This window comes from Macaca mulatta, chromosome 14 (genome assembly GCF_049350105.2).
Source record: "Macaca mulatta isolate MMU2019108-1 chromosome 14, T2T-MMU8v2.0, whole genome shotgun sequence".
Taxonomy (NCBI): Eukaryota; Metazoa; Chordata; class Mammalia; order Primates; family Cercopithecidae; genus Macaca; species Macaca mulatta.
In genome coordinates this window covers 94209150-94235981 of record NC_133419.1, presented here as the reverse complement: position 1 = coordinate 94235981, position 26832 = coordinate 94209150, and the positions used below count along the sequence as shown (strand labels likewise).

General features: G+C 36.2%; 2 protein-coding genes across 5 annotated transcripts in view; one reads left to right on the top strand and one right to left on the bottom strand.

Moving 5' to 3' along the window:
- Positions 1 to 26832, bottom strand: part of DEUP1 (deuterosome assembly protein 1) — a 99097-nt gene that overhangs the window by 32152 nt on the left and 40113 nt on the right. For both annotated transcript variants that reach the window (XM_077964174.1, XM_001085105.5), the window contains 4 exons: positions 23934 to 24047; positions 22825 to 23067; positions 8539 to 8684; positions 4927 to 5032 (listed from right to left, as the gene is read on the bottom strand). In XM_077964174.1, the coding sequence (XP_077820300.1) occupies positions 4927 to 5032; positions 8539 to 8684; positions 22825 to 23067; positions 23934 to 24047 (609 nt within the window). The remainder of the gene's footprint in view (positions 1 to 4926; positions 5033 to 8538; positions 8685 to 22824; positions 23068 to 23933; positions 24048 to 26832) is intronic.
- Positions 1 to 26832, top strand: part of LOC144334445 (uncharacterized) — a 176713-nt gene that overhangs the window by 147780 nt on the left and 2101 nt on the right. The gene's annotated exons all lie outside the window — the stretch shown is intronic.

Genomic DNA, 26832 nt, shown 5'->3' with positions numbered 1-26832 from the left:
GGCTTTAAAATGGTTATGTGATTTGCTCAAAGTCATAAAGCTAATAATTGGCAAAGCTAGGACTGGAATCTAGGACTCTTGGCTTTAAATTCAGTGCTTTTTAAAAACTAAAACAGGCTGTACTGTTTATAACTAAACATTTGTTTCTCAGAATCACATTACAGTAAATTTCAAACAATGTCTTCATGAAAACTCATCACTTCCCTTGCTTAAGCCTCCTATTTTCTGAATCTTGGCTACGTTTCCATGTTAGAAACCTCTGGATTGTCTCTGACTCCTCTCCACCCTTGTCCTCCCAAACCTGGTCAGGCAATCAATTCTGTCCATTCTATTTCAACCTCTTTTTGCCTCTGCTCTCCATTTCTACAACTGCTGTCTTGGTCCAGCCTTTTAGTATCTTTCTAGAAACCACTTACTGTTTCCAATCCTTGAGACTTAAAGTACATAATCATCCATCTAAAAAAAAATCATAGTCCATTGGAGGAAATAGAAAAATAGACAATTACAGCACAGTGTAGCAATCAGTGTCAGCAGTATGTAGTGGCAGTGTGTGTAACCCAGCCTAGGGATGTCAGGATAGGATTCCCAGAGGAAGGATCATTAGACCCAAAACTGAAGGATGAATGAATGCCAGTTAGAAGATAGAGATGCTCTAGCGGGGCGTGGTAGTGTGTGGCAAGCTGAGGTGGGAAGGATGCCTGGAACCCGGGAGGCAGCCGTTGCAGTACAGTCGGCTGAGATCATGCCACTGCACTCCAGCCTGGGCGACAGAGCAAGACCCTGTCTCAAAACCCTGTCTCAAAAAAAAAAAAAGAAAAGAAAAAAAGGGTATAGAAAAAAATAGAACATAGAGATGCTCTACGAAAAGTAAAAACATTAGCTAGGTGTGGTGGCATGTGCGTTCAGTCTCAGTTACTCGGGTGGAAGGGACAGTGCAGTGGGAGGATCCCTTGAGCCTAGGAGGTCCAGGTTGTAGTGGGCCCCGATTGTGCCACTGTATTTCAGCCTGAATGACACAGCAGGATCCTGTCTCAAAAAAAAAAAAGAAGGAGGAGAAGGAGGTGGAGGAGGAGGAGGGGGAGGAGGAAGAAGAAAAAGGAGGAGGAGGAAGAGGGCTCCCAGGCAAAGAGCTCAGTGAGTGTAAGCATGGGAGTGAAACAGAACAATGACACACTGAGTGAACTAAAAGGAGTCTGGGGTACCTAGGAGTTAGCTGCTCTGAGAAATAAGGCTGGAGAGTTAAGTAGAGGCTAGTCACAAAATAAACATACGAATTTTCTCCAGGGCACTTTTTTAAAATGGATTTTTTTTTCATTTCACTTTTAAACATTTCAGTATATATCTTTAAAAGAACAAGGCTCTCTCTCTTTTTTAAAATGCAGCCAGAATGTTATTACAATGTCTGTAAAAAGTAACAATTCCTCAATCTCATCAAGTATATAGGCAGTATGCAAATTTAAGCTTGTCTCAAAAATATAATAAATGTTGTTTAAGTTTAATTGAATTAGGATCTAAATATGATCCATTCATTGGGACTGGTTCATATCTTTCTATAGCCTCTCTTTTTGTGTGTTCTAAGTACTTTACATGCATCATCTCATTTAATCCCCACAATGTCTCTCTATTTTGCAGACTACTCTATTTAGAAGATTAGAAAATTAAGGTGCATAACTTTTCACATCACATTTCTTGTGAAAGGCAGTCTAATTCCAGGACCTGTGAACTGTTGTGCTCTGCAACCTCTGTGGGAAGGGTCCTGGAAGGTATGGAAAGTGGTTCACATTTGGAAAAACCTGAGTTTTAGGGGTTGACACCTACAGAGAGATTGGAAAAATCTGGGTTTTAGGGGATGACACCTAGAGTGAGATTAGAAAAAGCTGTGTTTCAGGGGATGGCATTTAGAGTGGGGTGACCTAACATGGAAAGTACACATGCCCAGAGCCAAATGTGATCCACCATCAGGCTTTATGCCACCAACCCTTCCTTCATCTGATTCTATTCATATTACCAACATATTTAGAATTTCAGAGTTGGATATGACTTTAGAAATCACATGATTGAACCTCATCATTTAACAGATTTTTTTTTAAAAGACTCACAGGAACGAGAACAAGGCGGAGACTAAGAGGTACGAGCATAAGTATCCTAACCCGGAGGACAGTATTACAAGTCTCTTTTAATCTCTTCTGTCTCCAAGTTTTTACCTTCCAATTTATTTGATGAAATGACATGGTCAGTCTATAGTTTGTCCCAGTATGGATTTTGCTGATCGCATCCCTTTGGCATAGTTTAACATGTTCCACTTAAAATGGAACTTTTTTTTTTTTTTTTTTGGAGACAACATCTTGCTTTGTCACTCAGGCTGGAGTGCAGTAGCACGATCTCGGCTCACTGCACCACTACCTCCCGGGTTCAAGCGATTCTCCTGACTCAGCCTCCTGAGTAGCTGGGACTACAGGCGAGTGCCCATGCCCAGCTAATTTTTGTATTTTTAGTAGAGATGGGGTTTCACTATATTGGCCAGGATGGTCTCGAACTCCCGACCTCGTGATCCGCCCGCCTCGGCCTCCCAAAGTGCTGGGATTACAGGTGTGAGCCACCGCACCTGGCCAAAATGGAACTTTTAAAATGTAAAAAAATGAACATACTACTGTGAAAAAGGAGTAAACTATTTTTATTATTTTCACAATATTTAGATGTTAACACAACATGCTATACTGCAAAGCTTCTTTCTTAATGAAAGAAGAAACTAATTTACCTGAACTCCAAATGACTTTTAGTTTATTGAAAATGTGAATGTTATCACAAAATAAATGGCTAAAACAGTTCTATACTGGAAAAAAGGAAAAGAAATAAAATGCTTGCAAGATTCATAATATATAGCTCTTGTTAGTTTTATTACAAGAGAATGAAAATGCTCTCCAGAAACACTTGGAAACTTTTTTTTTCTCATTTTTTAAGACAGAGTCTTGCTCTGTCGCTCAGGCTGGAGTGCTGTGGCGCAATCTCGGCTCACTGTAACCTCCGCCTTCCGAGTTCAAGCAATTCTCCTGCCTCAGCCTCCTGAGTAGCTGGGATTACAGGTGTGCGCCACCACACCCAGCTAATTTTTGTATTTTTAGTAGAGATGGGGTTTCACCATGTTGGTCAAGCTGGTCTCAAACTCCTGACTTCGTGATCTGCCCACCTCAGCCTCCCAAAGTGCTGGGATTACAGGCATGAGCCATTGTGCCCGGCCACTTGGAACCTATTTATATAAAATTCATTTGTTACCTTTTTTTGCACAGCATTCTGGTATCTAGTGGCTTCCAAGAGCCTATAAAGAATTTTGTGCCTCATATTCTCTCCCACCATATCAAAACTGTGCAATATCAGAAGATTCTTTATATTTCTCAAAGTTTTATTACTTTATCTAAATCTACGAGATTAAGAATCATGTAACTATAGGTGGCTTTAACCAATCTTTTATCATTTACTGGGTACACCAGTGAAAAAGAGTTTTTTTAAGTTATATTTTCAAGTCAGTAAAATAAATTTTGTAAGATTATATGGCATTAAAGTGTTCAAAATGTATGAAAAATGATCATTGATTCATAACACCTTTTCTCTACTTAACCTCTATTAGTTCTCTGACAGTCAACTCTTGGGCATACAGTACCTGTCTTTCATATTATTGTATTTCCTATAGAAATTAGCAGAATAGCTATAGTCCTCCTAGATACTCAATAAATGTTTGTTAAATTTGTACAAACAACTGAATTTATGACCCTATATATTTATGAGAAAATTTAACCTTAATATTAACTAACTCATTCTCTAAGTATTTATTTTCATTTACTGTGTGTCAAGCACTATGCAGTGCACTAATTGATAATTCAAAGTCACACCCAGTTTTATTTAACTTTTAATTGTTTAGATTTTATAGCATTAAATATTCTGCCTGATTCTCAAACCTAAAGACCAGAGAGGTGGAGAGTAGCTATGATAAATTCATAGAAAGAAGGCCATTACCAGATTGTACTAGAGGGAGGAGAGAATAATACTCTTTGTAGGAGAGTAAAGAACTACAAGCTATTTAAGGACAGTGCCCACGACTTACTCATCCTTGTATTTCTAGCTCCAGGAGAGTTCCTGGCACATGTTAGGTGCTCAGTGAAAAAATGTGGGTGCAATAAAAAACTATTGAGCCAATATTTACTAGATGCTTCCTCTGAGCTAGATCCTATTTTAAGCACTTTAAGTGCATTATCTCATGGATTTTAACTTAGGGTAAGAGTGTGGATACTGGAGCCAGATTGCCTAGATTCAAATATGGCCTCTGCCACTTAATAGCTGTGTAATTTTGAAGGAAGTTACTTTTTCTCGGTGCCTTAGTTTCCTCAAATGTAAAAAGAGGGTAATATTAGGACCTACTTTATTAGATGGTTGTGAGGAATAAATGAAGTAGGATTTCTTAAGTCCTTAGAATAGTTCCTGGCACATGGTAACTGCTATTTAAGTAGCAGTTATTATTAACTCATTTAATCCTCATCACAAACTTACGAGGTAGGTACCAATTATTTCCATCTTAGAAATGAGGCTCCTCAGTATCTTGCACAGGAAACTTCTGCAAGCTTATGTGTATGGTTGAGCACCAGAGTCTGTGCTCTCAACTTTCTTGCTGTAAGCCACCTATCATGGAGCCTCTGGCCCTCTACCCTCAACGTTTCGCGGGAAGTCTCCTAGTTGCAGAATGATAACTTAAGTTTTGTGTTTTTTGTAGTCTCACACAGAAAAATGTCGGAATTAGCAGCTTGGTAGATTATCACCTCACAAAAAAATATAGAAGGAAAATAAACAGAGTGAGAAGAAAGATTTTTTTAAACTCCCTTTGTATGTAAAGAGTTCACATCTACCTGGAAAAATTGAGCTCATTATTTTTCATACCTTGTTCAATTCTTTTTCATGATTTGGTTGATCTTGCATCACTGAAAACAGCTCTTTTCTTTTCCTTTCTGGTTCTTTAATAGAAGGCAAATGAGATGATTCAAGTCTACAAATTAAACATAAAGTAATGATTAAAATTAAGCTTAACGTGATAAATTGTTACAATTATATTGTTAATTTAGACCATTACAGGCTGCAGAGATAGATCGTTACTTTGTTGGAAACATTTTTAGTTACAGAAATTGCAAGTTCTAATACATTCAGATCCCATAAGTATTTACATCTTGTAAGTGCAAATGGTTTTAATGGAAGAAAGGAAGCAATTAATAAGGAATTTCAATTATACATTAAAAATTGGCAGAATACTGGGATTGCATATGTAGATAAGATTTTGGGATAAAAAGAAAAAACTGTTTCCTATAATAAAATAGATTGGTAACCCATTTGAAAAAAGGAAATACACCCAACTTGCTAATGTATTGTGGAAAGGAACTATGTCATGAGAAGTCTAAGGGGAGCAACTGTTCTATAAAAGAGATAAAATATCATTAACTCTGACAGTCTAACCAGAGAGTACTCAAATACATCTACTCTTTGGCTGCTCAATTTATAAAGTGGAATTGCAACCGCATATTATTACTAGAGGGGAAAAGCAGAAACTAGTATAAATAGCATAATACCCACAGAAGGTTTGAAGATGTCTAAGCGGATAATGTTCACTTTCATATGAGACAAACCAGTGAAATAAAAATCACAAAAACACAAAAGCAAAGATAATCAGGTGGGGGAAGCGGCATGCTTTCTACTGGAAGTCAGGCTTGACTATTCTGGAGGAGTCTGTTGTTTTGAGGAACATATCCACTTGTGAGTACAATTTTAGGTTTCCAGAGAACTTGTGAGAAGATTCTACACCTTCAGAAACTTCAACCACACAGATAAAAACCCCAAATCTGAGTAATGATAAAGAAATTACTAATTTAAAGATTAAATAGAGGATCTATTATAAAAGGTGTAAGTTGGTAGTGATATCCCTGAGCTACATGTATCTAGACTAGATTGCTTTTTTTGTGATTGTCAAATATATATCTTAACTGTGGATAACAAAGGATATCAGAGTATAATATACTGCTGTAATGTTAACATTCAGGAAAAACCATCTTTAGCATTTTTATGTGTGGTAAATATATTTTTCCCTATGCATATAAAGATATATACTTCCCATACAATTGGAATATACTATACACATTATTTTTCAGTCTTTTGTTTCCCAGTTAGTAATATATTGTGAGCATTTTCCATTTTATCCAATATTCTCCTGAAATATTATTTCAGGATCAGTCTTAAGTTTTCATTATTTCCTATAATTTGAAATGAGTGAAAAAATTCCCTATTTTTCAATTCTTCCTAAGCAATTTCAGGAAGTAGAATGCTGAATTGAATGCTAAAATCCTCATGGTGATCTTGCAAAGTTCAGTAATTGAATGAAACAAATGTCAAACTGCAATGTGGATGAGTGCATAGAAGAAAACTGTAATCATGATAATATAAAATGCTAATGTACATATATAAGGGAACTATTATTTGTCATGTAGAACAAGAGTATGAAATTAGTTTAATAACTCTCAGAACATATCAACCCAGGGTGCTTCTACAACTAAAAAAAAAAAATGGAAAAGCTAACAAAATCTTAGCATTATTTAGAAAGTTTCTGAAAACGAATAAGAACATTACCATGCTACTTTTATAAAACTACTATGCATCTATTATCAGTAGTCTGGGGTGCTTCACTTTGATACAACTACAAAGAAGCAACAGTTTGAATAAAATAAACCAAAACAATAAAGCTGATAGAACAGCATTCATATGAGAACAAACTAAAAAAATTAGACTCTTAGTGGAAAAGATGAAGGCTGAGAATTCTAAAATACAATGGAAGCTGTGAAAAGTTAAACTTACACCTTTTCATCAAATCTCAGAATTCTAGAACTGAATTCTAGGATAAGAAAGATGTAGTTTAGAGACCAAAATAAATGCCAAGTTAAATAGAGGATGGTAAACAGTCAGAACAAAAAAGTTTTTACTGGCCAAATATATAAATAAGTGCAAGATTTTAGATTAAATAGTGTATTGAAGGGCAGCTAGCACTGTTTGGAATTCAGCATGGGTCTTAAGAGCAGCATAAGAAGTACCTACAATGCTCTTCACAAAGCCAGAGCTAGACATGGGTTGACTGGTGTGCTCTTCTGTGAAATGTCTTATGTTTTTAGGAATATATTTTCTTCATATGAAGACATTACTCACCATACTGGAACAGCACTACATGTAATAAATATCTAACAGATTTATTAGTAATCAGTGATGATAATATATGTCTTGTATGCAGAGCATTTGACAATGCAGATTGGCTAATAGGCATTCTGTCACTATTCTTGGTAAGACACACAAATAGGTCATTTTAGGGATCTTAACTTGCCATTTGTTATTAAGCACAGACCTCAAAGAAATGCTAGCAGGTCTCACAACTCTGACTGTCTCACAACTTTGAAGAAATAATTATTGCCTTTAAAACAATATAACAATCTTTCAATAAAGCATCCCTCACCATTTGGCTATTCAATTTTTAGAATCCTATCATTGATCTGGTATTAGCTTTCTGATTTTGAGAAAGATTCAAGTTCTACGAGAATAAGAGCATCAGTGAACTACTAAAGCAGACAAACTGTCTATTCACAAGCATAAACATTTAACAATCCTCAGCAGTCCCATTTCTTTTGTGTTTATGGAATATATAATATCTGTCTGGTTTCCTTTGTGTTTATGGAATATACAGTATCTGTCTGATTTTAAACGAGGAAAAAAATCTGTTTTAAGAAGAACCCTCAATGGAACTGACAAGATGGCGAGTGTGGTGGCCAAAATAAATACAATATGTACAAGTGAAAAGGTTGACATCAGGTATAGGCAATCAAAACAAAGGCATTTAAAAATATGGAATAAATCTTATTTCTCTGAGTATATACATAATTGAATACCAGTTCTATACTATTTTTGTATAGTATCTTTTTTTTTTTTTTTTTTTTTTTTTTTTTTTTTTTTTTTTTTTGAGATAGGATCTCACTCTGTTGCCCAGGCTGGAGTACAGTGGCACGATCACAGCTCACTGCACCCTTGACCTCCCAGGCTCAAGCGACCCTCCCAGCTTAACCTCCCAAGAAGATGGGACTACAGGTGTGTGCCCCCATGCCCAGGTAATTTAAAATTTTTTTTGAAGAGTCAGGGTCTCACTATGTTGCCTAGACTTGTCTTGAAATCCTGGGCTCAAGTGGTCCTCCCACCTCGGCCTTCAAAGTGCTGGGAGCCACCACGTCTGACTCAGAGTGACAGAAATATCCATAAATCAGAACATGATACAATTTTCTAGGTAAGTAAAGATGTTAATTTTGAAGATAAAATAACCATGAATTTTATTTTTAATATTTAATATTACCCACTAATTAAACATGGTAATACAAAATAGACTTTTTATTCTCATTTCAAATATAAAACTCTTAAAAACATTCAAACATCATGTTTTGAACAGTTCTATCAGATTGTCAAATATAAAGATTATACCTTTTTTTATTTCCTTGAGCATTCTGGCACTCTCCTATTTTTAATAATTCTCTGTGTAATTGCAATCGTTCCATTTCTATAATTCTCAAGAGATCATCACGTGACTGTAACTCACTTTTTACCTCTGAGAGACCTGCTTCCATGGCCTAAATAAAAACATCAAAAAATTTCAATGCTCATTTTTGGTTATCCTAATATACAATGCATTTAAAAATGTTTAACATCTATAAACCAGCCTAATTTTAAACAAACTGATATTTACTCCTTTGCTTGTTCTGTCTCATAGAATTCCATTCCTTCATTTTTTCTTTTCTTTTTTTTGAGACGGAGTCTCACTCTGTTGCCCAGGCTGGAGTGCAGTGGTACGATCTTGGCTCACTGCAACTGCCTCCCAGGTTCAACCAATTCTCCTGCCTCAACCTCCTGAGTAGCTGGGATTACAGGCTCCTGCCACCATGCCTGGCTAATTTTTGTATTTTAGTAGAAATGGGGTTTCATCATGTTGGTCAGGCTGGTCTCGAACTCCTGACCTCGTGATTCACCGGCCTTGGCTTCCCAAAGTGCTGGGATTACAGGCATGAGCCACCGTGCCCGGCCTCCTTCATTCATTTTTTCTAACAAATATTTACTGAGTTTTTATTATGTGCTCTGGGGATACAGACACAGAACCTGTTCTCAGTGAGCTTACAATCTAGTGGCAAAGACAAAGAATAATCAAATCATCACACAAATATCACAGTGAGTGTGAATTTGAAAGAATGTAACATAAAAGTATGAATAAAGTACAGTGCATAAAATTTTAATTAATACAAATACTTTCAAATTGTAAAAAGATAATAATCAAGAATAACCTAATGGCAAAGCTGGCTAACAAAATGAATGATAAACTGTGATTCGACCTTTGCCCAATGGCAGCTATACTTTAGTCAGTAACTGGAAATACCAGCAATCCTCTGGGTTCAATGTTTCATTTTGTTAATAAAAGAAGCTTGAACTAGGTTAGCAGTTGTTGGGAAGGATCTATTAGAAGAGAGTAGAGGTAAAATGAGTGGTGTCAGGTTCCTAAGAAGGTGGAAAGGATGAGCCTCAAAGCACACTGGGAGAATTACCTAAAGCAAAAGTAAGGCCCTCCTCTCTGTAACAGGAAGGAAGGAAGATGGAATGCAGACAAGTTTATGCATTTAGCTAAGGGGCTATTAAGAGCTGGCTATCTCTTGGCTTCTATTTTCTCTCTGAAGTAAAAAGTAACATCATGTACTAACAGTAGAAGGAGAAGTGCAGGGTATAGGAGTGATTTTTGAGAGTGGTGAAGAGTTTAAATGACTTACAATGGCAATGAAAGAATTAGCTACTTGGAGAAAAAAGCTGGATTGCTGGGCAGTGTTGAGTGCCCATTTGAGGTTGGGGACCATGGCCTGCTGAGGGATTTTCTGCAGCAGTACTTGGCTGTTCTCTAGGAGAGAGGTATGGAAGAGCCTTTCAATATCATCAGGTTACTTCCACACAATTATACAAGGTAGTTAATGTTTTTTAAAAAGTGCCTGACTTATGTCATCAAATCCATTGCCATTTTTACAGATGAGGAAACTGAACGCCAGACTTCATCCAAAGTTACGTAACTCATAACTACCAGATTTTGGAACAGGAAAATCCAGGTCTTTTGACTTCTAGTCCAGTTAGTACACTCAGTATGAAAAAATAATTCCTTCCATTCAAAATAAGTTAAATAGAACTCTAATGTATTGGTAAAGACAGGATGGGAGGTTCTAAGGGCAAGGGACTTCTCTGCTAGTAAAGGCTATAGAAAATACTATATTTAAAAAAATCATTTGTTAAATAATTCTTAATATATAGATATACTTAATATTCATTGAAAAATCATTATTGAATTATTAATAATATTCATCGAAATATAATCCACATACCATAAATATGCCCATTTAAAGTGTACAATCCAGCACTTTTTAATTTAGTCACAAAGTTGAACATCACCACTACTTTATTCCAGAGCATTTTCATCATCCCCAAAGGAAACCTCACACTCATTAACAGTCACTCCCCATTTTCCCCTTCCTCCAGCTCCTGGCAACCACTAATCTATGTTATATCTCTAGGGAATTGCCTATTCTAGATGTTTCATACAAATGGTATCATACACTATGTGGCCTTTTGTGACTGGCTTCTTTAATGTAGCATAATGCTTTCAAGGTTCATACATGTTGTAGCATATATCAGCAGTTGATTCCTGCTTATGGCTGAATAATGTTCCACTATGTGGATATACCACATTTTGTTTATCTATTCATCAGTTGATGGACATTTGGGTTGTTTCTACTTTTCAGCTATTACAAATAATGCTGTTACGAAAATTAATGTATAAGCTCTTATGTGGACATATGCTTTCTTATTTATTAATTCTTATCCAGAAGTTCACAAAGCCTGGAAGAATAATTGTATAGAAGGTATAGGATATAATGAGTTCCCAGATAATTTATTTTTACCAAGCCTTAAATATATGCTGTTTTCCAGGAGGCCTGTGTTCAGTGAGGGGCCTAGTAGCATTACTTTAGCCCCAGAACTTCCTGACCACTTGGAAATAAATATAAAAAGATTGAAATTGGTGATTTAATGGACTTGTTTGGATAAAGACTTGTTTGGATAAAGCCTCCGTTTTGAACAGTGGAGATTTTTCAGACAAGATTAAACATTTCAATAATAAAAGAACTGCAAAACAATAGATTACCAATCAGAAACACAAACTGAGTTAATGTGAATGTCGCCCATAACTTTGCCCAGTTGAGGAAGGCATTACGTGGGCTCCCTGGTTTGCAAATTTGCCACTAGGGAGCCATCAAATATGAAGCTGTATGTAGAAAAGTGCATCTGCTTTCATTCGGGGAAGGGGAGTCCACAAAAAGCTCTAACCTTAGGCCTATAAAATATAGTGTTGCGGCCACGCACCGTGGCTTAAGCCTGTAATCCCAGCACTTTGGGAGGCCGAGACGGGCGGATCACGGCGTCAGGAGATGGAGACCATCCTGGCTAACACGGTGAAACGCCGTCTCTACTAAAAAAAAAACCAAAAAAAAAAAAAAAACAAAACTAGCCGGGCGAGGTGTCGGGCGCCTGTAGTCCCAGCTACTCGGGAGGCTGAGGCAGGAGAATGGCGTAAACCCGGGAGGTGGAGCTTGCAGTGAGCTGAGATCCGGCCACTGCACTCCAGCCTGGGCGACAGAGCGAGATTCCATCTCAAAAAAAAAACAATAAAAATAAATAAATAAATATATATATATATATTTATATATATATATTTATATATATATATATATTTATATATATATATATAGTGTTGCCACAAGCTAGGGTTAGCAGAAACTCTGTAAAATATGGTAATAATACAATATATTTGTTTACTGTTATTAGAAAATAATATCTGTAAGAGTGAAATTTGGAGACATCACTGAGAGGAAAAAAGCTTATTCATGACCTAACTACACAGGTACAAGCATATATGTTAAAATTCAAACTTTTCATAATACAAATTAGTAATAATGATTTGACACGTCAATGAATATACAAAGTATTTTACTTATAAATGACAGCATGTAAATTCCTTGCAAAAGTACAAGAAAAATTTGCAGGCTTTCTTGATATTGATAGATCTAAAATTGTTTTTTGACCTTGAATTCAAGGTTAATACCGAATTAACACAAGAATTAGTGAATTGATTTAACTGAGATGTAGTTTTAAAATTAGTATGCTTCTGCATGAAAATCAAATCAATTGTTTGTGAATGTGGGTGCAAATATTGAGGAAAATGATTCTTTGGTACTTGACTCAGTAATGGAACATTTTCAAGTTTGTTTGGAACAACTTAAGTATGTAAATCAACTTTTTAAACTGTAAAATTGTATGGGATCTGAATACAGATCAGGTACTTCAGATGAATACTTAGCATGTAATATGAGATATGCTGGAAGCATAAAATACACACCAGATTTTGAAGACTTAGTATGAAAAAAAGTAAAAAACTCAGTAACTTTTTATATGTTGATTACATTTTAGAATGATAATATTTTGGATATATAGTGGATTGAATAAAATATATTGCTATGATATGTTAGTTTCACTCATTTTTCTTGACTTCTTTTAATTCGGCTAGTAGGAAAATTTAAATTATATTTGTGGCTTACATTATATTACTACTGGACAATGTTGCTCTAGCACCTTAATGATACATTAACAAGCAAACCAAAAAAGGTTAACTTTTCTGTCATAGATATTAGAAAAATGCAGAGCCATCTATTTTTGTCATTAACTTCCCATGAAAAATACTGCACATTTAAAAAACATGTAGAGTGTAACATAATGAATAAATATATGCAATGAAATTAAGAAGTATACTGATACATTTCAAGGTTGTAGAAAGACAAATGGGATGTGATTCATGTGAAAATTGAGATGCATCTGGCATTAAAGTGTGCTATAAACAAAGAGAATTTTACATACAAGAAATGACAGTAATTCAGATGGAAATGGTTGTCTTTTTGCATTTATGTGTATGATGTGGAACACTCTGTCGTGACAGTTTTGTGAAAAGGGAAGAGAAACTTCTTTCCAAATACATATATCGGTTATAGTATCAGTTACCTCCAGTTATTCCCATTTGGTAAAATATAAATTTTGTAAAACATGTTTAAAGCCCATCTGTTTAGTTAGAGGTTTGCCTAATGGTTTGAGAGAAGCGGTGATTCTAAACCTTCAAATCAACTATCATATATAAATAATTGATGTATTTTCATTTAGATTTATCCTAAAGAAAAGAATGAAACGTGAGTAAAATTTGGAAATGAAACAGAGGAAAAGCTAAATTAATGCAATATATTCAGGATTTTTTCCTAAATGGATGAAAAATAGTGTTTTCCTGAGAGTAGAAATCTTTTAGACATCTTAAAGTTTTTGAACCAAATTTCTTTTCAAAATCGTTTCATTAGTTCTACAACAGATTTTGTTTTTCATAAAACATGGTCCAGAATAATTTGGTTTGATTTTTAATACACGTGATTCTTTTGTAAAATATAAAATGTAGATTCTTAGTTCAAATTTAATAATGGTCCTAGATCCAAGGATAATTAAATTGTTTTTTAAATGAACAAATATTTGTAAAAAAAAAATTTGGTAAACTTCCTCATAGAAATCAGTATAGATATCAGTCACATTAAAAGTTGTTATTAACTGGCCAGGCGCGGTGACTCACGCCTGTAATCCCAGCACTTTGGGTGGCTAAGGAGGGCAGATCATGAGGTCAGGAGATCGAGACCATCCTGGCTAACACGGTGAAATCCTGTCTCTACTAAAAATACAAAAAATAGCCAGGTGTGGTGGCAGGTGCCTGTAGTCCCAGCTACTACGGAGGCTGAGGCAGGAGAATGGCGTGAACCTGGGAGGCGGAGCTTGCAGTGAGCCAAGATTGCGCCACTGCACTCCAGTCTGGGTGACAGAGCCAGACTCTGTCTCAAAAGCAAAACAAAACCAAACCAAAAAACAAAACAACAACAACAACAACAACAGAGCAGGATGAAATTTCTCAATCAAGTGCTATCCATTAAAAATAATGTGAGACCACACAGGTAGTTGTTATTAGCTATAGAAAACATCACAAAATGAAGTTAGAGAATTACTAGTGAAGAATATGAGAAAAATGACTTATTTCAAAATTTTAAAAAGGGTTGATCAATTTTAGCACTATTGGCATTTGGGACTGGGCGATTCTTTGTTGTAGGGTTGTCTTGTGCACTGTAGGTGTTTAACACCATCTCTGGTCTCTACTCATTAGATGCTGGTCACACTCCTTTCCTTGTTGTGGTAACCAAAAATGTATCCAGGCATTGCCAAATATCACGTGGGAGGAAAAATTACCCCAATATAGAGCCACTAATTTAAATGAAAGTCATAAAAATTAGGCAATGGGTACTGCTGTTTTGCAACCTTTAGTATAAGTAAAAAGACTTCACAATTATATTGACTTCTATGAGTAGCTGGATTTTAATTTTGTTAGTTATATTCAGAAACATTAATAAATTATTAAGTACATTAATATATAAATACCATAAGGAAAAATAAAAATAGGTAACATAGACTTTCCTTAGCCCAGGCAACCCACAGAGCCTTCTCAGGTGTGCATGTAAGCCCCTAGAAGTTTGTAGAAATCTTTGAGGAATAAGGAAGAAGTGTGGTAAGTTACATCCTGTTGAACTTGGATGGGAAGGGTAAGTTAATTAAATGATATCAGTAAATGATAGGGCCACCTTGGCCAGCAGCTGGTTTGATTCTTCTTACTTCCTGCTACACATTGACTCCCAAGTTGCATGCATTCTCCCTCTCCTTGCCACCAGGAGTGTGTCATTGTGATTAAGTGTGAGAAGCATAGGCTTAAAGGCATTTATTTGGAGGGAGAGTAGAGATGGTGATCCTAGCTAGGAATGTTATAATAATGTTCCTCAATGTACACTCTTGCCCTGTTTGCAGCATTTTTTTCTTTTAACAAGATTCTCCATTCTACTTCTTGGAAAAATATAAACAATAAAGTTCTGAGGAGGAGAAAGGTGGAGTTCATCAAGGAAAGCATTATAGACAGAGTCAGTCATACTGCCAAGAAAGAGGTACAGAGGATCTTTTTTTTCCCCAAAGAATACAGGTGTAAAAGTAGCCACTTCTATCCCACAAGTGAGCCAAAGACAAAAGCTGACTCTCAGCCCGAAAAAGAAGATGCTCTCAGATCCTGTAAATAGGCCCAAATATAATTATTTTTGGGGATATTAAAAGGAACTGATGTTAGTGAAGAAGGTGAATCTCACTGAAGGGTAGAACCAGACTTTATAACTGGGCCTACTAGTGAAATATGTTTCAGGCAAACTAAATAGAACAGAACAAAATAAGCCTGAGCAGAACACTGATTTGTATGGATCAAATCCTAAAAGACTTAAAGAAGAGACAAAGCAGGGGAAAATGGCAGATGGGAGGCAGGACTAACTTGCAGCTCCCACTCGGAGAGACACAGCAGTAGATACACACATCATGAACTTTTGCTCCAAGAACTATTGTAGGAACACACCAGGAGGGCCAAGAGAATCCATCGCTAGGGAAAGTGGGAGAGCACCACATCAGGGGAGCACCCCATGGGACAAAAGAGTCTGAGCAACAGCCCTTGAGCCCCAGATCTTCCATCTGACATAGTCTACCCAAAAGAGAAGGAACCAGAAAAACAATTCTGGTAATATGACAAAAGAAGGTTCTTCATCAGCCCCAAAAGATCACATTAGCTCACCAGCAATGGATCTAAAACGAGAAGAAATCTCTGACTTGCCAGAAAAAGAATTCAGAAGGTCAATTATTAACCTACTAAAGGAGGCACCAGAGAAAGGTGAATATCAACTTTAAGAAATAAAAAAAAAAAAATTATAAAGGACATGGATGGGAAAATCTCCAGAGAAATAGCATAAATAAAAAAAAAATTACAACTTCTGGAAATGAAGGACACACTTAGAGAAATTCAAAGATACACTGGAAAGCCTCAGTAATAGAATTGGACAAGCAGAAGAAAGAACTTCAGAGCTTGAAAACAAGGTTTTCAAATTAACCCACTCTGACAAAGACAAAAAATAATTTAAAAAAATGAACAAAGCCTCCAAGAAGTTTGGGATTATGTTAAGCAACAAAACCTAAGAATATTAGTGTTCCTGAGGAAGAAGAGAAATCTAAATGTTTGGAAAACATATTTGAGGGAATAATTGAGGAAAACTTTCCTGTCCTTGCTAGAGATCTAGACGTCCAAATACAAGAAGCTCAAAGAACACCTGGGAAATAATCATAAAAAGATCACTGGCTAGGCACATAGTCCTCCGGTGATCTAAAGTCAAGATAAAGGCAAGAATCTTAAGAGCTGTGAGGCAAAAGCATCAGGTAACCTATAAAAAAAACCCCATCAGATTAACAGCAGATTTCTCAGCAGAAATTCTACAAGCTAAAAGGGATTGGTATCCTATCTTTAGCCTCCTTAAATGAAACAATTATCAGCTAAGAATTTTGTATCTAGTGAAACTAAGCTTCATAAACGAAGGAAAGATACAGTCTTTTTCAGACAAACAAATGCTGAAAGAATTCACCACTACCAAGCCAGCATTAAAAGGAGCTCTAAATCTTGAAAGAAATCCTCAAAATATACCAATATAGAACCTCCTTGAAGTATACATCTCACAGGACCTATAAAACCATAACACAATGAAAAAATAAGTATTCAGGCAACAACTAGCATGACAAATATAATAGCACCTCACTTCTCAATACTAACGTTGAATATAAATGGCCTAAATGCTCCACTTAACAGATACAAAATGGCAGAATGGATAAGAATTCACCAACCACGTAACTGCTGTCTTCAAGAGATTCACCTGACACATAAGGACTCACACAAACTTAAGGTAAAGGGGCAGACAAAGATATTCCATGCAAATGGATACCAAAAGCAAGCAGGGGCAGCTATTATATCAGATAAAGTAGACTTTAAAGCACCAACAGTTAAAAAAGGCAAAGAGGGACATTATATAATGATGACAGGACTAGCCCAACAGGAAAATATCACAATCCTAAATATATATGCACCTAACACTGGAGCTCCCAAATTTATAAAACAATTACCACTAGACCTAAGAAATGAGATAGGCAGCAACACAGTAATAGTGTGGGACTTCAATACTTCACTGACAGCACTAGACAGGTTATCAAGAAAGAAAGTCAACCAATAAACAATGGACTTAAATGATACCCTAGAACAAATGGAGCTAACAGATATTTACAGTCTATGCAAGAACTGCAAATATATATTCTATTCATCAGCACATGGAACATTACACAAGAAAGAACATATGATAGGCTACAAAACAAGTCTCAACATATTTAAGACAACTGAAATTATAGCAAGTACTCTCTCAGACCACAGTGGGATAAAATTGGAAATCAACTCCAAAAGGAATTCTCAAAACCATGCAAATACATGGAAATTAAGTAACCTGCTCCTGAATGATGGTTGGGTCAACAATGAAATCAAGATGGAAATTAAAAAATTCTTTGAACTGAACAATATTAGTGACACAACCTATCAAAACCTCTGGGATACAGCAAAAACAGTACTAAGAGGAAAGTTCATAGCATTGAATGTCTACATCAAAAAGTCTGAAAGACCTCAAATAGCCAACCTAAGATCATACTTCAAGGAACCAGAGAAACAAGAACAAACCAACCCCAAACCCAATAAAAAAAAAGAAACAACAAAGATCAGAGCAGAACTAAATGAAATTGAAACAAAAAAAATTCAACAGATAATGAAACAAAAAGCTGGTTCTTTGAAAAGGTGAATGAAATCAATAGACCATTAGCAAGATTAACCAAGAAGAAAGAAGATCCAAATAAGCTCAATTAGAAATGAAACAGGAGATATTCCAACTGATACTACTGAAATACAAAAGATCATTCAAAGCTAGTATGAACACCTTTAGATGCACAAAGTAGAAAACCTACAAAAGATGGATAAATTCCTGGAAATATACAACCCTCCTAGAGTAAACCCTCCTAGATTAAACTCCTAGAAGAAACAGAAACTCTGAACAGAACAATAGCAAGCAGGGAGATTGAAATAGTAATACAGGCCGGGTGTGGTGGCTCACACCTGTAATGCCAGTGCTTTGGCAGGCCAAGGCGGGCAGATCATTTGAGCTCAGGAGTTCAAGACCAGCCTGGCCAACACTAAAAAATACAAAAATTACCTGGGTGTGGTGGTAGGCACCTGTAATCCCAGCTCTCAGGAGGCTGAGGTAGAAGAATTGCTTGAACCTGGGAGGCAGAGGGTGCAGTGAGCCAAAATTGCGCCACTGCACTCCAGCCTGGGGAACAGAGCAAGACACTGTTAAAAAAAAAAAAAAAGGAACAGTAATACAAAAATTGCCAACAAAAGAAGTCCAGGACCAGACAGATTCACAGCTAAATTCTATCAAACATTCAAAGAAGAATTGGTACCAATCTTACTGACACTATTCTAAAAGATAGAGAAAGAGGGAATCCTCCTTTCAATCATTCTATGAAGCTAGTATTACCCTAATATCAAAACCAGGAAAGGATATAAGAGAAAAAGAAAACTACAGACCAATATCCCTGATGAACATAGATGCAAAAACCCTGAATAAAATACTAGCTAACTGAATCCAACAGCATATCATAAAGATAATCCACCATGATCAAGTGGGTTTCATATGAGGGATGCAGGGATGGTTTAACATATGCAAGTCAATAAACACAATACACCACATAAACAGAATTAAAAACAAAAATCACACGATCATCTCAATAGACACTGAAGAATAATTTGACAAAATCCAGCATCCTTTTATGATTAAAACCCTCTGCAAAATTGGCATGGAAACGACATACCTTAAGGTAATAAAAGCCATCTACAACAAACCCACCGCCAACATCATTCTGAATGGGGAAAAGTTGAAAGCATTCTCCCTGAGAACTGGAAGAAGACAAGGATGCCCACTCTCAGCACTTCTATTCAACATAGTACTGAAAGTCCTAGCCAGAGCAATCAGACAAGAGAAAGAAATAAAGGGCATACAAATCAGTAAAAAGGAAGTCAAACTATGTCTGTTGACTGATGACATGATCATATATCTAGAAAACTCTAAAGATTCATCCAAAAAGCTCCTAGAACTGATAAATGAATTCAGTAAAGTTTCAGGATACAAAATCAATGTACACAAATCAGCAGCATTGCTATACACCAACAGTGACCATGCTGAAAATCAAATAAAGACTCAACCTCTTTTACAATAGCTGTAAAAAAAAAAAAAAAAAAAAAAAAAAAAAAAAAAGACAGAAAGAAATCCTTAGGAATATACCTACCCAAGGAGGTGAAAGACCTCTACAAGGAAAACTACAAAACGCTGCTGAAAAAAATCACAGATGACACAAACAAATGGAAACACATCCCATGCTCATGGATGGGTAGAATCGATATTGTGAAAATGACCATACTCCCAAAATCAATCTTCAAATTCAATGAAATTCCCATAAAAATACCACCATAATTCATCACTGAATTAGAAAAAAATCTTAGAATTCATATGGAACCAAAAAAAGACCCTGCATAGCTAAAGCAAGACTAAGCAAAAAGAACAAATCTGGAGGCATCAGATTACCAAATACCCTATATTATAAGGCCATAGTCACCAATACAGCATGATACTGGTATAAAAATAGGCACAGAAACCAATGGAACACAATAGAGAACCCAGAAATAAACCCAAATACTTACCGCCAACTGATCGTCAACAAAGCAAACAAAAACATAAAGTCTGAAAAGAACACCCTGTTCAACAAATGGTGGTAGAATAATTGGCAAGCCACATGGAGAAGAATGAAGTTGGATTCTTATCTCTCACCTTATACAAAAATCAACTCAAGATGGATCAAAGACTTAAATCTAAGACCTGAAACCATAAAGATTCTAGAAGATTTACATTGGAAAATCCTTTCTAGACATTGGCATAGGCAAAGACTTCATGACCGAGAACCCAAAAGCAAACGCAACAAAAACAAAGATAAATAGATGGGACCTAATTAAACTAAAGAGCTTCTACACAGCAAAATAAATAATCAGTAAACACATAACCCACAGAGTGGGAGAAAATCTTCACTAACTATGCATGTGACAAAGGATTAATATCCGAGATTGATAAGGAACTCAAACAAATCAGGAAGAAAAGAACAAACAATCCCATCAAAAAGTGGGCTAATTGTCACATGAATGACAATTCTCAAAAGAAGGTATACAAATGGCTAACAAACATATGAAAAAATGCTGAACGTCACTAATGATCAGGGAAATGCAAATCAAAACCACAATGCCATACCACCTTACTCCTGCAAGAATGGCCATAATCAAAAAATCAAAAAAATAATAGATGTTAGTATGGGTGTGGTGAAAAGGGAACACTTTTACCCTGCTGGTGGGAATGTAAACTAGTATAACCACTATGGAAAACAATGTGGAGATTCCTTAAAGAACTCAAAGTAGATCTACCATTTGATCCAGCAATCTTACTACTAGGTATTTACCGAGAGGAAAAGAAATCATTACATGAAAAAGATACTTTCACACACATGTTTATAGCAGCACAATTTGCAATTGCAAAAATACGGAACCAGCTCAAATGCCTATCAATCAATGAGTGGATAAAGAAAATGTGGCATATATATATATGAATACTACACAGCCATAGAAAGAAACAAAGTAATGGCATTTGCAGCAACCTGGATGGAATTAAAGACCATTATTTTAAGTCAAGTAACTCAGGAATGGAAAACGAAACATCATTTGGTTATTGCTCCTACTTATGTTCTCACTCATAAGTAGGAGCTAAGCTATTAGGCTACGAAGGCATAAGAATGATGTTGGGGAACTCAGGGGAAAGGGTGGTGGGGGGTGAGGGATAAAAGACTACAAATTGGGTACAGTGTATACCGTTCAGGTGATGGGTGTATCAAAATCTCAGAAATCACCAATAAAGAACTTATTCATGTAACCAACCACCACCACCTGTTCTCCTGCCAAAAGAAGAAGGGAAAAAGCAGAGAATGCTTTGGTTGGCACTGGATGACCCAGAGCCTAAAGGAGAATACTTGGGAAGTACCAAGAACAACAATTTTCTTATTTACTGAATGTGATTCTGATGCAGATTCCAGCAGTACAAAGACAGCTGCAAAATGTAAGTTTAGGTTGCCTTTAAATAGAAGGCATGACCAGTTGTCATATACTTAGGGAAGCAAAAGGCAGCAGCCTCTCAGAAGGAAAGACCCCATCACTGCATGACCCGCAGTCATGCAAACACAGCTCAGATAGTTAGAGGTGGGCTGATGCTAAGCACTTAGAAGCCCCTAGGCACCCTCTAGAGCAGATGAAAGAGTGCTAACCTCATTTATATTAGAATGAAGCCAGAGAAAACACCATCAATGCCTTTGCTATTTTGAGAGAATTTCTGGCTTCCTCTGCATTTAGTATTTGTAGTTCAGCTTTCTTTACTGGTTTACATCTGTATCCTAACTTGTATTAGAATAAGACCTCCCTCCTTAAAGCTGGAGTTTGAGGTGGGGTATATGTATGTCTTATAACCACCTCTGAATGGGGGAGACTGGGAGCCTTGAATTCTGTCCCTTACCAAACATAGGGAAAGAGGAACATAGAACAGTAGATGCTGGCAGAGAAAGAAGTTAAAGGACTAACTCCCTATATAATCCCAAATATAATGTGGCAAGGTGGGGGAATGAGGAGTTGGCCCAAGACTAAGAAATGACCCTGGGAGTTTAAGTGGCAACAGATCTTGGGGTGGTATATCTCAAGGAGATGAAATGGAAGTTCTCAGGCAGTGACCTTACCTCAATCACGTATGTTAGGTAGAGCAGGGAATAGAGTGGGGAAAAGATATGGGCCAACTGTCATGTAGGAAGTGATGGAAAGAGGCTGAATATTTGGAGGTGAGAGAAAAAACCTAAAATGGGAGATAAAAGAATGTCTCAAGTACTAATGAATAAGAAATATATATTCTGTAAAGAAATGGGTAATTTTGATGAGTGCTGTATAACCTTCCTAATGATTACAAGAAATAGACAAAAAGAAGAAAACATTACTGAGTTGAGAAAAAAATTAATGCTTGTTAAATCATCAATCATATTTGTCAATGTGAAAGTTACCTAAAAATAAATTCTAGGTTACTGTTTGATAAATGATTGTGATACCATTACCAGTGATAAATCACTGGAGTCACCTCCATAGCTCTCACTGAGGTTACTAGATTGTTGAACCCTTCATGATTTCCTGTATCTTTAACCAAGGATTCTTCTGAGTCAAAGAGACACAGGGTAACAGAAAATAGTGCGGGAAGAGGGTAGTACATGGCTAAAGGCATAGAGGTTTGTAAGTGACCACTGTTACATTGCACTTGTAATACATTATTATTATGCCACTGCTGAACTAAAGTGCACTCTAAGTGTGGTAACATACTTATGGGATTATTGAATCTACCCATCAAGTGCAAATTACTAAGAGGAAATATTAACAGAATCTTCACATATATTAATAATAGAAAACTACCATTCTAATCCCTATATCTGTTGAGTTACCATTTACACAAGTCATGGACAATATTAGTTGAAAAACAAAAAATTAATCTTCACCTGGCACTGTCTTTGGTACATTTTCAGTTCTTGCAAGAGCTTCTGATTTTCATCTTGTAATTTATTCCTGCTTAGTGCTATCTCACTTACAGCTGATTTTAGTTTTTCAATAATGAACTCATCTCTTTCACCGATTTCACAATCGGGATCTGGGTCACATATCAAACGAGGAATTTCAGAGCTGCTGTCTTCTAAGCACTGTTTTTTACCATTTAGTTGAGTTTGGTAACTTTGTGCCTGTTTCTGAAAAACATAAAAACTGTGTAACTCAAATGAAGAATGTCATATTTAAGCTTACATGAAGTTCAAGAATGATAGAAAATAATTAGTAGGAATATCTTTAAATATGTTACTAGATAATGAAAGTTGGGTCTTTGTAATTCAGTCTTGTATTTGTTTTAAAATTTCAATTTCAGATGGCATAAAGAGAAAATATATTTGTATAACCTCAGAGCAAAGATGTAGACTAGAGAAGGAGGTTAGTGGTAGTAAAGCCATATCAAGCAAGAAAAAAAATCTAGAAGGTGTAAAAAGAAAACTATGAATTCAATTATACAATGGTTGAAAAAAGTCTATAACCAAAAATAAATACAAACAAACAATTTGATTGTAGGGGAAAAGTTGTCAGTGCATGTAACAGAGTTAATAATTCCTAATGTACAAACACTTCTACACATCAATAAGAAAAGGCAAACAACACAAAAGAAAAATGGGCAAAGTTTATGAATAGGCAATTCACAGAAAGACCTGAGAAAGGCTAAAAAGTATATGAGGAGATGCTCCGTCTTATAAGTAGCCAAGAAAATACGAAGTAAAGCAAGCAATCTTAAACTCTCTGAGTGCCTTGCCTATAGGCATACAAAAACATATGGTATTTAATGACACAATAACAATGGATTTTTAAATAGCTCCATCCTTTGAGACATGTAGACTAAATTCACCATTAACAGATATTCTATGCACTTATGACCGTACCCACCTTTGGACCTACTCTGGTGATTTTTTTCTTAGTTGGCATTTCTATTTGTAAATAGATTACATGCTGAATGGTAAAGATACCAATATTTAACTTCTACTTTTGATTTAGAGAATAGTATTAGATAACTTACCTGAAACTGATTACACTTCTCAGATAATAATTTTTGTTGAGCATCTAAAGAAATCAGATGAGTCTGATATAGTATCTCTTGCTTGTCCCATTCTCTTGACTTCGCTCTAAATTCCTTTTAAAAAGTGGGGAGACAAACATATTGAAAAATATTATTCATTTTAAAGTACAACGAATAGGGCTTCTTTCATTTGTACATCTTCATTCTGAGAAAAAAAAAAGTAAATCCATTCTTTACCTATTAGGGAAAACAAACAAAAAAAAAGGTGTCAAATAATTCATGTTGGATTTTTTTACCATCTCTAATTTTTGCTAGGAAAATACAGAATTTGTCACTTACTGTTAAAAATATAAAAAGTCTCTCTTATAACAAATACTTATTACTAATAAGGGAATTTCAAACAACCTTTTTTTTTTTTTTTTTTTTTTGCAGTAGCCAGTACTTTCTATTTGTTGACACGAAATATTTTTTCCTTCATTCATTCAGTTGCCAAATTTGTTCTCTTGTTTTTTTTAGAGGGTGGGGCTTGGACTTATTTAGTGACTGTTAAGGACTGAATGTTTGTGTCCCCCGCAACAAATGCATACGTCAAGCCTAAAGCCCAATGTGACGGCATTATGAAGTGGGGCCTTTGGGAGGTAATTAAGTCATGAGAGTGAAGCTCTCATGAACGGGATGAGTGCCCTTGTAAGAAGAGCTATGAGAGATTTTGTTTCCTCTCTCTTTCTTTCTCCCTGCCATCTGAGGATACAAAGAGCAGACAGCTGTCTGTGAACCAGGAGAAGGGCCCTTACCAGAATCTGATTATGCTGGGTGATATGGTTTGGCTCTGTGTCTCCTCCATCCAAATCTCACATTGAACTGCGATCCCGAGTGTGTGTGTGTGTTAGCAGGGGCCTGGCGGGCATGGGGGTAGTTTCTTTTTCTTTTTTTTTTGTTTTGAGATGGAGTCTTGTTCTGTCGCCCATGCTGGAGTGCAGTGGCACGATCTCGGCTCACTGCAACCTCTACCTCCCAGGTTCAAGCGATTCTCCTGCCTCAGCCTCCTGAGTAGCTGGGATTACAGTCACATGCCACCACGCCCGGATAATTTTTTGTAATTTTTAGTAGAAACAGCATTTCACCATGTTGGTCAGGCTGGTCTCAAACTCCTGACCTCGTGATCCGCCTGCTTCAGCCTCCCAAAGTGCTGGGACTACAGGCGTGAGCCACTGTGCCTGGCCTGGTGGTTTCTAGTAGTTTAGTACCATCCCCCTAGTGCTGTCTCTTGACAGAGTTCTCATGAGATCTGGCTGTGTAAGTGTGTATCACTTCCTGCTTTTCTCTCTCCCTCTCTCTCCTCCTGGCCACATTAAGACATGCCTTGCTTCCCCTTTGCCTTCCACCATGATTATAAGTTTCCCAAGGCCTCCCCAACCATGCCTCCTGTACAGCCTGTGGAACTGTGAGTCAATTAAATCATTTTTCTTCATAAATTACCCAGTCTTAGGTAGTTCATTATAGCTGTGTGAGAATGGATTAATACGCAGGCACTCTGATTTTGGACTACCAACCTCCAGAACTGTGAAAAATAAATGTCTGTTGTTTAAGCCACCCAGTTTATGGTATTTAGTTATAGCAGCCTGAACTAAGACAGTGACTTTGCCCCTTGTGGCCATGGCCAGGCCTCATTTAGGCAGTACCAATTGGTATACCTGGGAAAGAAATGGTAGAAGTAGGTTGATAAAGCAGGATCAGTTCTTTAAGTTTTCGCTCAAGTCGTGCAATTATACAGCATGATTATCTGTTCACATCTTAATAACATAAGCAAAGGATATAGCTCTGGGGATGCCAAAGAAGACATTGCTGCTTCTCCATTTTGCCTAGGGCTGACTATTTATATCCTATCTTTCTGTCCAGTCTTTAAACAACTTGAGGGTAACGGCTGTTTATTACTTTTGTAACATTCACAGTGCCTGACAAAGTACCAGGTGCCATTTACACAACATGAATGTACAAACAAAAACATGGTACAGTATTAGCATTTCCTAGAAATTAAACCTTCTCAAAAAATTTTGTAAAGAAAACAACATGGTTGGATACAAACTCCATAGCTATTAAATCCATGACTATACATCATTGCATATAGAAACACGGCAAGATGTAGTGATGTTTTCAACCCTCAGTTCATTCATATTTATTGAGCAGTTAATGTCCACCAGGTTCTGTGGAAAGAAGAAAATCTGGAACTATTTCATAATTTTAAAAATTTTTTTGAAAGAAAAACATCAAGGAATATCTAATAAAGTAGAGAAATGTACACACAAACAAATAATTTTACAATTATGTCAGTATGTTAAGTACAACAATGCTGACACATAAAAGCCACGCAGATGATATTAAGATTATCTTGGCTATATCCCATAATATATCAAATCGGAAGAGTTCATTATAGTCAGAGTGGTTACTATTGTTTTGAAGATGGCTGAAATGACTGGATTGGCAATGCTGGAAAACAAATGCTAATTTAGAGAATGAAAGCTTTATTTTGTTAAAATGAGAAGAACATGGCATTTCATATTTTCTATACAGAAATAATTTTAAAGTACATTTAAGGAAATTTTAGTTTTTAAAATCCATAAGTACCTAAACAATCAGTGAAAGAAGGCTCTAAATTAGGAAGTTTTTACGGTAATGAAAGGTGGGTGACCTGATATTAAGTGATAGTATTAAGGTTGATGAAGTATGGAAAGACCCTCCATATATAACAATAGATCATGATAAACAGACTATATTTACTATGATAAATGGAGATAGTCCATTTAAAGTTATTGACTTCGATTCTGACATTCAACATACAAAAATTAGGTACATAAAAACAGGGTTTTTAGCAATAATGACAAATTTATAAAACTAGGCT